This window comes from Eptatretus burgeri, chromosome 10 (genome assembly GCF_056783735.1).
Source record: "Eptatretus burgeri isolate ZD-2024b chromosome 10, Ebu_testis_v1, whole genome shotgun sequence".
NCBI classification, from domain to species: domain Eukaryota; kingdom Metazoa; phylum Chordata; class Myxini; order Myxiniformes; family Myxinidae; genus Eptatretus; species Eptatretus burgeri.
In genome coordinates this window covers 61,196,623-61,212,023 of record NC_140970.1, presented here as the reverse complement: position 1 = coordinate 61,212,023, position 15,401 = coordinate 61,196,623, and the positions used below count along the sequence as shown (strand labels likewise).

Genomic DNA, 15,401 nt, shown 5'->3' with positions numbered 1-15,401 from the left:
GTGAGCAGGAGGGAATGCGAACCATCTCTATGAGAGTTAAAGAAAGCAGCAGAGCCTTCTTCAACGTGCACCAGGCAATGTACTAATCAGAATCACTTAGTAATCACTACCTTTTTCCTTGTATCATCCCCTGCCCTTGCCCACACCCTCATCACAACACCCTATTGACCAAATTTGGGCACGACGTTTTAAAAAAATTACTCAAGTGGCAAGGAGCTTTTTAAACGTGCACAGCAAACGAGACAAATCAGTAATAACATACACAATAAACTGCTGAGGTTAAGATCATCTGATATGCCTAAATGATGATATATAAAACAAAAGTAAAGTTCCAACGATCTTGCCAAAGAACGTTTGGATGAATAAATTGTCAAAACTCAGGATGAAAGGGGTCATTTCGAGAGCAGATTGCTTTGTTTGAGGGAGGAGATCTTACGGAGTGCTAACAGTTTAGCTACAAATTGCACTCCTAATGCTTAACTCCATGGATAGGCAAAAATATAAGATGGGGCCCGAGGGCACAGTAGCCTGAGCTCGGCAAAGATATTGGGGGCACTCGGTGCCTGGAGAGGGTGACAAGTTGCCGAAAAGGTTACGAGTCCTTCCAACTCTGCTCGACCACAGCCGAAACCTTCTTCTCGTATTCACGCTTGTTCTCTTGGTACAGCTGCGCGGCCAGGCTGTTTGCCGGACTGTTCGGGTTAGGCTCGTCCAGGAGAGACTGGGAGAGCCGGAGGAAGGGAAACGATTATAGGTGATCAAACAAACGTTTGACAGAAACCATAGCAGCACAAATTTAAGCTCAGCTTTCTTGGAAGAATATAAAAGGTAAAAAAAAGAAAAACATTCCTCGATATAATCACAATTGGCTGAGGAGTAACCAAACAAATCAAAGTACCTGAATTGAGGTGAGGATTGAAGAAACATCATATGTAGGACTCCAGCGATTCTGCAGAATGTCCAAACAAATACTGCCGTCGGCATAAACTGGGGAACAAGGCAAACAATGATCAGACGGCGTTTTATAGGCTACGAGCAGGGCCTTGACCCGATCCCCTTTGCAATCCGCCTCCACTGGAGTCCTCACCATTCGGATGAAACATCTTCGATACAAACTTGACAGTCGGTGGTTTGTTGGGGTACTCCTCTGTGAATTCCAGCGTCAGCTTAAAAGTACCTGCCACAGATGTCAAAAAAGCCAATTTAGAACAATTTTTAAAATATTAACACAAGAAGATAAAGTACACACTATACCATGGATTTAGCATGCAGTATTTACACCTACATTGTTGTTCTTGCACTGCCTAGAGGTACACACACTCCCCTCTAAACCGTCTAGCCTGGATTCAAATCTCTGTCCAGGTACAAACTGCCATCCTGGTGTTTGACAGGTCAGGTGATTCATCAGTGTGTGTGCTGTCCCTCGGATGAACATTAAACTGGGCGTCCCATCGTATGGCATTAGTTGGTCAACATTAAAGATCCCACAGTGTCCTTTGTGACCTGCAGGCGAGCTATCGCCAGCACCGTGAACAAATTACAAAAATCCTGCTCTAACCTTAGTCGAAGGTCAAGCCTGGCCAACAGGTTCACGCAAGACGGGCCAAAAACTACCCCCGGCTAACACCACAAGAACATGGGAATAATCGTGTCCGTTAAGGAAGAAATACATTATTGCATGCAGTTCTTGCACTTTCTGATCGAAGAAGCGATCGAAATGTCCTTTCACCAACCCAAGTTTGCTGTGTCTATGACACACAAATAACTGTGGTGGCTTTATTATTTTTACACAAGCACAAATTATTTAATTATTAAATATCAAGTCTCACCTACACCTCCCAACCAAATACCTTTCTTCAAATTCCGCAGTCACATAAGAACGTTGTACTCAGCCAAAGCTTGTCTGTTGCCTCTTGTCTATCATAAGCCTCTCGCTACTTCATGAGCCTTGACACTGGACACCAAAAAATCTCAATTCGGTGTGCATCGCAACTCCTTCGTAGCTCTTTTCTCCCACTTATGGCATCACTTCCATGGTAAGTTCAATGTCATTCTTTCCCTCATTCCTTCAAGGCAGCAATTCAAATTCATCTCATTCTTGACTATTACTTACATGTTCATCTCATATCTGTCTGCCTGTGTCCTACCTCATTCACCGTCGGTGAATATGCCTTTTGTCCTCTGCAGTTTTACTATTCCACGAGCATCAATATCTATATTTAGAAAGCCATAAATCCGCCTGCAGAAAGAAAGTGAAAACCTATGTGCCTCTGTTTGCAGTTGAGAGATACAAGTGATGCTCAGGGATTCTACATAAGCGTAGCGCCGCAGGAAGCAAATTTCTCACGGTCTGACCAAACGTAGTAAGTTTCATCTGGTGACATTGTACGAATAGAATTCTACAGTAAAGAGCTGAAAAATGCGGGGACATACCCTCACTAAAGTTTTCACATCTTTTGAGGCGAGCTCAACTTGCTCCAGGAAGAATAAGCCGTGAGTGACAATGTCGTGAAGAAGTTTGAGCCTACAATTTGCGAGGCAGCACCTCCCTTGAACCCACCCCACCCTCCTCTTTTCTCTTTCATAACCTTCCTCCTTTACCCTTTATTTACAATTACAAATTGTTGCTTCTTCTGAAGAACATGCCCGAGGTTATATGGTAAGTATGTGCAATGTTTGTGCCATACATGAATGAAGTACGTCACCATCTTGACAACGAAAATGTTTTTTCTATACAGAGTCAAGGCTCGTGGAAGAGCGAGACACTGAATGGACGAGGACGCAGCAGAACAAAAGGAACAGTAGAGAGAGGGGTGAAACACCAACAGCAGGGTTGAAGGGCAAAATAGAGAGAGTCTTGGACAAATAATGGGTGTGGAGAGGAATAGTGGGGGTGGGAGGAGCAGCAAAGGACACATGGGGTGGACAGGATGGATACAGAAGGAAACTCTCAGGAAGGAAAAACTGGAAACTTGGAAGGAGGTACAAATTACGAACGATTAACGATTACTGCATATTTTAACAAAATTGTACAACATTCAGCTGTTTTACATGGCCAAAGGCTCTTGCAGAGTTTCAGACAAGAACAGTCCTACCCAAGATGAACTGCTGGCGATTTTCTTACCGATCCAAAGTACGACAGAACAGTAAAAGGAAAGGTGACTGGTTACTGCACAGTGCTGGGACTTTAATCGAGACGAGTTTCACTTTGCAAAAATAAGGAACATATTTTATTTGTGTAATTATACTCAAGGCAGCTGGGAAGCAAAGTTGCAAATGTGGTGTACATCAACTTGGAACAGGGAAAACATTAACCATTTCAATTGTCATCTTGTTTACATTTCATTTATTTGGTTTTTTTTGGTTGGCTTGGTTGATGCAAAAAACACTCTTGGGTGCTGCATCATCAAAAGCTCAACTGCAAGGCACGGACTCAACTCGAGAAACATTATTTTACGAACTAGAATCAACCGCTCCCTTCGGGAACAGCCTGAGGGGGTGGGAGGAGAGGAGGGTATTGAAGATAGTGGGGGGAAGTGTGGAAAATATATTTTGTACTGTGGCTAATAATCCCCATCTGCAGCAGGGATCAGTAAACCACTTGCACTGTGGCATGTGTACTGGAAAAAATTGTAAGGGGGATGGGTTGGGGGTTGTGCCCATGACCTGACTCTGGGTATCACCAACATGTATGCAAAGTTTTGTGGAGATCGGACCATCCCTGTTTTTTTCTATGATTTTCAGATGTACATACACACATGCAGAGATTTGCCTTTTTCAACAATGTCGGATCAGATTCTGAATGAACACGAGTTGTTAATCCATGCGTGTGGGTTTTCTATGGTAATATACTTTCAATTTTAAATTTTCCCTCCAACCAAAGGTGAGCAACAAGACAAAATGACACAACTTGAGGATTTGAAAGTCTCGTTTTAAAAAAAAAAAAATTACATACTCTTAAGTGATGCATATGCTCGGAGCTTTAAGAAAAATGTTCCTTTTAAATTCATACACACGAGTCATTCGTTAACATGGCTGGGTGAACAACTTGATGAGTGATGTTCATAATTTCACCAATGATATTTCCCTACCTTTCCAATGCAGTATCGATTTTGGGAGATTCTTTTTGACATCCTTTCGAAGACCTTTTCCAAATAAATTACGAAATCGGAAAAATAAAAATAAAAAACATGCGTAGTGTTTTTTGGAAATTTTTAAAAGGCAAAGCTCAAAATTGCATTAAGACTAAAAGGTCAAGTCAATTTGGTTGCAATTTTTTTGCGGGAAAGGTAAATTTATTTCTTAACTACTCATACAGATAGAGATTATTATGCCATATGCAACCTGTGGCTGCTGGTTGCATCATTTCTGGGAGTGAGACTGTGCCACTGATGTGATGCCCCTTGCTTCCAGTAAGCAGGTACTCATTCTGCAGACATCGGAAGGATGACAGGCTGAGCCAACCCACCTGGTGTTATTTAACAGCACAGCAGGGGCATGAACTCAAGACCCTAAGAACTTAAGCCAGACACCTTAACCGTTAAGCCAACACCAGGCGTACAGTCACACACATTACCTCAACAGACGCGATTTTCAAAACAACAACTGGAACGGCACTTGGTAGAGCGCATACACCCGCATACAGATAGAGATGCGGGAAAGAGTTAAATGACTGGATTGAAGGATAACGCACTTTTTTCGTATTGTGTTGAGGCTCGTGGAGGAGTGGAGCACAGAACGGATCAGAAAGCAAACAGATCAAAAAAAAGAAAAAAACCTTGTAGATAGAGATGGGGTGGGGGGAGTGAGAGGGACACACCAACAGCAGGAATGAGGGACAAAATAGAGGGAGCCTTGGACAAATAATGGATGTGGGGAAGAATGAGGGCAAGGGGGGATGTGGGGATGAACAAGATGGATACGGCCGCAAACTCTGAATCACGGAGTGGAAGGAGAAAAAAAAAAACTGTAAACATGGAAAGAGGTGGGATTCTATGGGAGAAAAGATCATTGCTGTGGATGGGGAGAGATCGTGGATGGCCTTAGAAAGCATGCTGACAATAGAGAGATGCAAAGTAGGCAGAAAGGAATGTACAAACAAGATGAGTGAAGCGAACGACTCGGGTTAACATAATGACGACCTGTGAAGACCGAGAGTAGCCATTTTAAAATAAATGCAGTGAAGCAAATGGTTTTTCATTTCTGAGAAGCAATTCTACACGAAAAAAAAATGATGAAAAAGAGTGGAGGCCAAAGCTAAACAACCTGTCAAATGATTCCTAAGTGCAACCTTGATCAAGGAGATCTGAGTTAATCTGAAGGCCTCACATAACTAACCCACTCTCCCAGTGTATAGACCCCCCCCACCCCCCTGCACCCCCACTCTGTTTGCACCACCTTCCTGATGAATAATGAATGACTAAAGAATGTTGACTCGCTTATCGCGTCATGTCACTCACCATCCTCAAAAGGAGTTCCCTCGGGCCTGTGAAGAGAGGGCAGTGTTAGTAATAACGACAGCAACAGCAAAGTCGAAGATAATCAAACAAATAAGCAAAACCATGATATAAACTGAACAATTATCATATAATCAAAAAAAAAAAAGACTTCCAGTTTGGGGATTGGCGCACGTTGATGGCTGGGTGGCTACCACTCTTTCCAGTCCTCCAAAAGCATTTTGTGTATTTTGATATCAAGATTTGTGTCAGGGGCTGTGGAAGTGTACTTCTTTTTTGTTGTTTGTTTTTGTTTTTAAGGTTCATAACCGTTTTATCGGGTAGTTGAGTTAGTTTATTGAAAGAAGCAGGGGGAGGCTTCGTGATAAGTTGAGCGTGAAGTCAGTTGGGGCCTTGGAAATATGGGGATGAAGAAGGTTGAAAATAGAGACTGAAGGAGAAAGGAAGAGGAGTACGTAAAATGTAACAGTTGTTCAATGTGGGCCACGTCAACAATGGGGGAAGTGTGAGGAAATCGTCCACTTGAGGATGGTTATTACTAGGTTGAAGGAACGGAGCGATAATTTGCAGAAAGTAGGAGAATGTGAGAAATTTGTAGATAATAGTTGGTTACGGTTGTGGAGTGAGGTTGCTGAGGATATTGGCAGTGGCGACTGTGCGACGGGGGCGGGCAGTGGCGACGGTGCGACGGGGGCGGGCAGTGGCGACGGTGCGACGGGGGCGGGCAGTGGCGACGGGGGCGGGCAGTGGCGACGGGGGCGGGGAGTGGGGACGGTGCGACGGGGGGGGGGAGTGGGGAGGGGGGCGGGCAGTGGCGACGGTGCGACGGGGCGGGCAGTGGCGACGGGGGCGGGCAGTGGCGACGGTGCGACGCGGGCGGGCACTGGCGACGGTGCGACGGGGGCGGGCAGTGGCGACGGGGCGACGGGGGCGGGCAGTGGCGACGGGGCGGGCAGTGGCGACGGGGGCGGGCAGTGGCGACGGGGGCGGGCAGTGGCGACGGGGGCGGGCAGTGGCGACGGTGCGACGGGGGCGGGCAGTGGCGACGGTGCGACGGGGGCGGGCAGTGGCGACGGTGCGACGGGGGCGGGCAGTGGCGACGGTGCAACGGGTTCTTGTTTAACAAATCTTTTCGAGTTCGATGAAGCAGAGTCTCATTGGGTGGATGATGGAAAGGCAGTAGACATAGTATATCTAGACTTCAAGAAGATATTTGATAAGGCACCACACCGGAGGTTGTTAGCCAAAGTGAGGGCTTGCGGAATGGCTGCTCTGGTAGCTAATTGGATTGCAAACTGGCTTAGTGATAGGAAGCAAAGAGTCGCTGTGAGTGGGAGGATGTAAGTAGTGGGGTACCTCAAGGATCAGGACTCGGACCATTACTATTCATTATTTACATCAACGATTTGGATAATGGGGTAAAGAGTAAGCTTTTCAAATTTGCTGATGACACAAAGGTTGGTGGTAAGGTGGATAGTTGAGAGGTTGGTGATCAGATTCAGGAAAGTATTAATACTTGCATAGATTGGGAAAAAGATTAACAGATGGAATTTAACCTGAGCAAGTTTAAGGTGTTGGGGATGGGAAAGAACAATGAAAATAGAAATTACAGGATTCAAGGGGTAATTTTGGAGCGTGTCACACATAAGGATCTGGGGGTGGTAATAGATATGGGAGGTAAGCAGGCAGCACAGTGCCAGGCAGCTAGAGGTAAAGCAAATCAGGTTTTAGGTTGTATTCGGATGGGGATCATTCATAAATCAAGAGGTGGTGTGAACATTGTACAGGAATTTAGTGAGGACACATCTAGAATATTGTGCAGTTTTGGTCACCACAACTCAGGAAGGACATACTGTCGCTGCCATAGAGAGGGTTCAGGGCAGGGCTACGAGATTGATTCCGGGCCTCGCGAGACTCAGCTATGAGGAGTGGCTGAAGGAGACGGGGCTTTATTCACAAGAAAGGAGGTGGTTCCGAGTAGATATAATGGAGATGTTTAAGATAATAAAAGGTATAGATAAAATAAGTGCAGATGAATTATTCATCAGAGTAGACAGTCATCAGACCAGGGGCCATCGCCTGAGAGTAAAGAGGAGGAGAGTTAAGACAGTTGCAAGGCAGGGGACTTTTGCTCAGAGAGTAGTTAATGCATGGAATGGTCGGTCTCCCTGGAAAGGTAGTGGCAGCAGAAAAAGTAGATAAGTTTAAATTAGAATTAGATAGGTACCTGGAAGTTATGGAGATAGAGGGGTATGGGGAAGTTGATATGACTTTTAGGTCGTTTGAGCATTGATGAGTGATTGTGCGCATGTGTGCTGAGTGCTGTTGGTGGGGGTCTTGTCAAAGGGGGTTGTGTGGTTGATGTGTGTGTTTTAACCAAGCCCATGACCCCTCCCCTGAGGAGAAAAAAAAAATACAAAAACGACATTAACTAAATAAATAAATAATAAAATTAAAAATATATATTTATTTCATTAATTAAAAACATTTTTTGGTATTTTCTTCTTTGGATCTTGTGTTGATAAATTAGTATGGTGTTCGCGCAGGCATGATGGGCTGAATGGCCTCCACCTGTTAGATTTCCTTGTAATTATCCATGCATTGGGGTATCTTAGATTGATATTTCAAAAATGGAAAATGCCTTTCACGCAGGCCACAAATTATTTTTGTATCAAACTGAGAAAAATCAAAACAGGTGGAAATTGAGCTACGCATGTGAACCGAGATGTTCACCGACTTCATTGACGAATAAACCCCCGTAATGTCGACAGAAAGAAAGCTGCGATATTTTGGCACACAAGCCACGGAATAGCGAAGAAGAGCTTCTATGGCCTGACTTGTGAACTTGCTCAAGTAGAGCTGTAACAAACTTCTCAATTTTGGACTCGAGCCACGACAGGAATGAATCGCACATTTGATGCAAACTCATGACTACAGTAATGTTCACACTTACTGTCATATCGCAGTTATTTGCAACACTTGCTTACGCACAGAACACTTGACTTCAGTGTTGTATATTTTCAGTACAGAAATGGCAGAGATTAAAGCAAGTATTGTAAATCGATGGTGTGTTTAAATGCAACACAAATAAACATTTTATCAAATGTAACAAAACCGACAATATTAAAAACTTAAAACTGTGTTGGGGTTTATTTGATGATATACCACCTGGAGATATTCCTCCCATCCCCTGTCTTTGCTCATGGATAGTTGTCTGTGGCCTTTTCACATGCTAACATTACTACATTGCAATGATGAACCCTTAACTACAATTCACAAACCGGTGTTTGTTTGTGTTTGTCACGCTACTCTGACAGTTTTGACCCGACGACATCCAGACTTGCTACATAGAATTAGCAGAACCCCAATTGGGGTATCTTGTATACTATGTATACTCTCAAGTCCCGAATAAGCGTGGGGGTCTGAATAAGCGTGTAGGGTGGAACATTTTCCAAATTTTAATCAGAGTAGAGGGCGGAATAAGCGTGTGGGGTGGAAAATCCAAAAAAGTCTAATATTAGCGTGCAGGTCCGAATAAGAGGGCAGGGTGGAAAAACCAGAAATGTGACAAATATAGAACATGGATTTTATTGTTCAAATAGATACATTACAATGCCAAGATGCGTACTGTACTCTACGCTTTTCTTTGGCAATCTGTATGCGCTTCTTCACACTCCTTCGGGAGTTTGCGTTGATTGCTTTGAATCTGCTGAACTGTGGAGTGAAGGGTTCGGATGTGGAAGACGAAAGTTTGTCGATCACAGCTTGGATGTCATCAAGGAATGCACAGTCTGCTTTTGTTTCATCATCTGTAGCTTCACGTGAGAGAGTGGAGGTTGACGGGAGGTCTTCTTGAATTGATACAATGTCTGTCTGACTTTCGTTCTCATCTGAATCTGGAGACTCCACCTCTTGCATCAATTCTTCTTGAGCCAACTCCTCTCCCTCACAATCCATCAGTTCCACCCTACACGCTCGCCGGTGTAAATATGACCTCAGGGTGGCAAGAACGATTTTTTAATAAGCGTGTAGACCCGAATATAGGCCGTGTTGGGGGGATTTTCACCTCGAATAAAAATAAGCGTGCATGCACGCTTATTCGGGACTTGAGAGTGGAGGTGTATTTATCTTTGCCAGTGGTCTTCGGGAAGGGGAGAGGGTGGCAGGATGCATATTCTCTGTGTAAATGTGTAGCACCACTGCAGGTGTGGGAGTGTATCACAAGTCTGCACCATTTACAGTAAGGTATTCCTGTCCCCATTTTCCAATATAGTGAGGAGTTTTGAATTATAAGCATTCGGTATGTTTTTGCTTCATGCACGTAACCCGGGTTTTTTTATTTTTATTTTCGGGAGCGATTGAGGCAGCTTTCAGTTGCCTACACACCACCCAAATAAAGGTATGTGTCAGAAGAATGTATTGCATGCTTGGAAGATGATCGCCCGAAGGGTGAGTACTCTACTAATACATACATATACATCAAACAGCCACTCAAGATCTCTTCAATGGTAATTACCTTACTCAGAATATTTACCTCCACCACTGAAGATGAATGTTGGTTATGTTTTCACCCCTGTCTGTTTCTGTCTGTCTGTTTCTTTGTTTGTGAACAAAACATCCCAAAAAGTTGTGGATGGATTTGGACGAAATTTAATGGAGAGCTTGGGTACGTGACAAGGACGAAATTATTAGATTTTGGTGAAGATCTGAATCAGGATCTGGATCCGAGAAGTTTTTCAGTGATTTTTCACCTTTGAGAGATAGGGCCAAAAACAACATGTAGAAGGATATCTCAAAAAGTTATGGACGGATTCAGATGAAACTTGGTGGAGGAGTTGGTTAGATGACAAGAACAAGCCCATTACATTTTCGTTCAGGTCCAAATCCAGATCCGGCGGGATACAAAACAAACTTATCAGCCTAGCAGAGGTATGCGCTCTACCGAGTGCCCTTCTGTTCATTCACTTACCTCAACATTTCATGTCGCTACTAACTGTTGTGGAACGGTTCATGGCTTTCCCTGCAAACCCCAAATCAAACATTTCAATGTTAATGTCTTCTGTACAATCATTATTTTCTGCAATTTGTCAACTTCAATTAGAATCAAACTAATGCCTTGTCGATGACACTTGCATAAATCAGAATGTACCTCTTCAGCCTCCCTCCAGGAACAATAAAAATGCTGTCGTTCATTGATGGAGGAGGAGGAATAAGAAGTACCACCAACTTTGACCGCTTCCGGAAGAGCTTTAGGATCATTCCGTGCCAACTCACCGAAGGGTCCCCAGGTCACCTCATCAGATTTTGCTGGAAAAATTCTTAAATGTAGATCTATATGGCTCTACCTACCATGCAAAAGATTAGCTTTCAATTCCTCATAGTTTAAAAAATATCTATCTCTAGAGACCTTTGAAATTTGGCCCTAAAAATAAATGCCAAATGTGAAAACGCATTTTTTCCAACTTCAGTGGCTTATAATTTTATAATGGACTCCTCGAGAAAGCTAATATTGCAAATATTTACAAATTGGCATCCAAGTTTTCAATTATGGCATCAGATAGCTTCTGGGATGCATATTTCTCACTCTGTATGAAGCTAAAATAAGGTGAAACTATAGGAGCCCTCCTGAAAATATGGAACAACTTAGAATTTTTTCCTCATAACACAGTGATTATAGGGTCATTATCTATCCATACATACATTTTTGCTGGGATAATACAGTTAGGTGATGAATTATAAAAGTTTTAACATAAGCCCTTGTCTCTGAGGGCTCTAAAATGGACCAATTTTGTCCCCTGGTTTAATCATGTGGCTTGGGGTTTCAGATCTTCATTTTTTTTCTAAAGATTGCCTCATATAAGATGTGTCTACTGACCCAATAATTATATCTAATGCCCATGGCTTCATAGTAAAATTAATTTTTATTTACATGCACGTTTTGTTTATAATTATTCACTTTTTTCATATTCAGAAGTTTATAAATCTTAAATGGAACTATCCAGGAAAGAGTTACTGCAGAATTTTATAAACTGGTATACAAAATTTCAGATTGTGGCATGAGAATGTCTCTAGAAAGCACATACTCCTAGTTTTAGGAAGCCAAATATGGCAATTTGGCCCACATGGTACAAAACAAGGTGAACTTGCAGGGGTGCGCATGAGGCTAAATTATGCTTCTTATTAGACATTAGTGATAAGGATGCACATTGTAGAAACAATTTAAGACTTTTTGTCAATTTATTCAATGTGAAAACAAAATCAAGATCAAAAATAAATTTTGAAATTAAGCAAATTTCTCCAAATCCAAAAAAAAGATCCCAGTACTTAGCAATAAATTTACTCATAAGGGAGGATCTTGTGAAACAAAATTTTATTTGACTTACTGTGCACATTTTTCGTGTGAAACTGGAAAGGATCACAACAGGAGGTCTGTCGACACTCATACTGGGAAAGGTATACAGTCTCATGATATAGGCAAATCCTGTCTTCTGAACTGAAAGTAATTCCTGATCTCCATGAAATCAATTCTTGTGACTTATTCTCCAAATCAGCAACTTGTTTAAGCACAACCTTCCTTGTATAATAAGTCTTGTGACACTCCTGGTCTAATTTGGTTCCAACAGTGCATCTACTTGTCAAACTTGTGCCACTGGGCCCAGGTTTTTCTGCATCCATTTCCTTTGTTTCCTCCTCTCCTTTGTTCTCCAAACAGACAAACAGACAGACAGGTTGGCTGTGCTGCCCCAAGTGTTGCGACAGACCATTACTCCATCTAGTGGTGTATGTCATAAGTCATGACTTCAAATCGAGAACTGTAGAACATGTTTTTTAAATTAAAACCCAAGCATATGTTTGGATTATCATTACAAGAATTTATTTTTGAAGAAAAATTTACTTATAATTATTAATTTATGAGAAGAATAATCTAAGTAGTTACATAACCTTAGTTAATGCCCCCTGCATATTCACCATTTTTGGTCAAAGTGGCATTTTCAACTTCCTACAGATATAAACATATGCATTTATCAGGCATTCTGATAACAGATCCTTCAATTTCATATGCCAGTTTATAAATATCTGCAGTATCACTTTGCTAGAGTGTTCAGTTTCAGATTTATAAGCTCATGAATATGAAAAAAGTGAATAATTATAAAAAACGTGCATGTAAATAAAAATTTATTTTAATATGAAGCCATGGGCGTTAGATAAAATTATTCGGTCAGTAGATACATCTTATATGAGGAAATCTTTCGAAAAAAAATGAAGATCCTAAACCCCGAGCCACATGGCCAAACCAGGGGACAAAATTAGTCCATTTTAGAGCCCTCGGAGGCAAGGGCTATTGGCAAAACTTTTATAATTCATCACCTAACTGTATTATCCCAACAAAAATGTATCTATGGATACATAATGACCTTATAATCACTGTGTTATGAGGAAAAAATTCTAAGTTGTTCCATATTTCCAGGAGTGCTCCTATAGTTTCACCTTATTTTAGCTCGTTTTGGCTCAAAAGCCATTTTTAGCTTCCTATAGAGTGAGAAATATGCATCCCAGAGGCTAGATGTGATGCCATAATTGAAAAATTTGGATGCCAATTAGAAAATATTTGTAATATTAACTTTCTAGAGGAGTCCATTATAAAATTATAAGCCCCTGAAGTTGAAAAAAAATGCGTTTTTCACATTTGGCATTTTTAGGGCCAAATTTCAAAGGTCTCTAGAGATATATATTTTTAAACTATGAGGAATTCAAAGCTAATCTTTTGCATGGTGGGTAGAGCCATATAGATCTACATTTAAGAATTTTTCCAGCAAAATCTGAGGTGACCTGGGGAGATTTTTGAAATTTAGGTGAGTTGGCATGGAATGACCCTCTATATATATTTAAATATATCAGGCAATATTTAAAAAATTTATTGATATGTATGTGTACTTAAATATCTTACTGTCGTTTGTCAAAAAATGGTAACTTCATGGGTAAAAAGCAAAACATTACATGAAATTGCGATGTAAGGAATGCATCCCCCACTTATTCCATTAATTCTTATGAGAAAAATTGCTTTGATTTACATCGCTTCAATATTTGTTGCACTTTTCAGGAATGCATCCCCAATGTAAACCAGGGTTTAACAGTAGAAGTTAGGATCTCAGGGGTTTAAACAGTCTAAAGGGATCAAATGGGTTTATAGGGTCTGAAGGGGTTGAAAGGTCTAAAGGATAAGAGGGAGTCGAAAGTGTTGAAAGAGGGTATCATGGCTATAAACGTCGAAAACATTTAAGGGTCAAGGGGTCTAAGTGGTCTAAAGGGTGTAAAGGTCTTAAGGAGTCTGAGGGATCTTAAAATGTTTAAAACGATCTAAAATGGTCTTTAAGGTTCTAAAAGGACTAAATGTGGTCGAAAGTGTGAAGGGGTCCAGCAGTAAAAGCTGTAAAGGTCTACATTTCTAAAATGTACATTCTAATAGTTCATAATTAATCAACATACTCATGCTCCTACACAAGTTCAAAAAATAAGTAATTAAGACACACACACACACACACACACACACACACACACACACACACACACACACACACACACACACACACACACACACACACACACACACACACACACACACACACACACACACACACGTCGACCGAGAGTTCAACTTGACGAGGATTCACCGTCCACCCGTGTTTTTTGGTTATATATACAATATATACTAAAAAAAGATATGAAGTCAATCGAATGAAAATTGATGGTTTATGTGACCTTGAACTTTTGACTTATTCACCTCAAAAACAATTAGCTTCCAGCTTGTCACTACCTCAACCAGGTGGTTGAATTTCATGAAGATCGCAGTTAAAAAAAAAAGTGACCTGTAAGCGATCGACATAGAATAGAAAGAAACAGCCAGAATAACAGACCAGACTCACGAATATACTTGAGTTTGATTTTGCAAGTAGTAATGTGATGATCAACACCTTTTTGAACAAGAAGGGCACTCGGGAGAGCGCATACTTCCACCAGGCTGATTAGTTTACGTTTTAAATCCCACTGATAGGTCGGATCTAGATTCGGACCTGAGCTAAAATTGAATTGGCTTGTTCTTGTCACCTAACCGACTCACCCACCAAGTTTTGTCCGAATCCATGAATCACTTTTTTGAAATACCTTGCTATATCGTTTCAACCCTCTCACTCAATGGTGAAGAATCATTTTTTTTAATTCTTGGATCCAGATCAGGCTTCGGATCTTCACCAAAATTGAACCAATTCTTCCTTGTTACATTCCCAACCTGCCCACCAAGTTTTGTCCAAATCCATCCACAACCTTTTGAAATATCGTGTTATATATCGTTTCAACCCTCTCACTCAATGGTGAAGATTTACTTTAAAATTCTAGGATCTGGATCCGGATTTGGATCTTCACCAAAATCGAATCTTTTCTTCCTTATTACATACCCAACCTGCCCACCAAGTTTCGTCCGAATCCGTCCACAACTCTTCGAGACATCCTGCTATATGCCACTTTTGGCCCCATTTCCCAATGGTGAAAAATCACTTTAAAATTTCTCAGATCCAGATTCGGGTTCGGATCTTCACCAAAATCAAATCGTTTTGGCCGCGCCACGTACCCAAGCTCTACACAAAATTTTGTCCGAATCTGTCCACAACATTTTGAGATATTTTGATCATAAACAAACAAACAGACCAACAAACAGACAGGGGTGAAAACATAACCTCCATCCACTTTTGGTGGCGGAGGTAATAATCTGACATAGGAATGAGCCCAACTTGAAGGAAATCAACCAAATAGAGAGAGAACTATCAAATAATACTCCTTTTACCTATTTTCACAACTCTTGCCACCGTATGTGAAAGGATGACGACATGTGTATGATCAGATGACCCAAGGAAAATGAATTCTGCTTGTAAAGGTAGCTGCAAACAAGAT

The 15,401-nt window shown here is 41.5% G+C and overlaps 1 protein-coding gene across 1 annotated transcript in view; it reads right to left on the bottom strand.

Moving 5' to 3' along the window:
- Window positions 1–201: 201 nt before the first annotated feature.
- The window catches only part of LOC147018690 (ubiquitin-conjugating enzyme E2 A-like), a 32,013-nt gene continuing 16,813 nt past the window's right edge, over window positions 202–15,401 (bottom strand). Inside the window, exons 3-6 of the mRNA XM_085898620.1 lie at window positions 5,460–5,485; window positions 1,088–1,177; window positions 899–987; window positions 202–721 (exon numbers count right to left, since the gene is read on the bottom strand). Coding sequence (XP_085754746.1) covers window positions 593–721; window positions 899–987; window positions 1,088–1,177; window positions 5,460–5,485 — 334 coding nt within the window. The 3' untranslated portion in view covers window positions 202–592. The remainder of the gene's footprint in view (window positions 722–898; window positions 988–1,087; window positions 1,178–5,459; window positions 5,486–15,401) is intronic.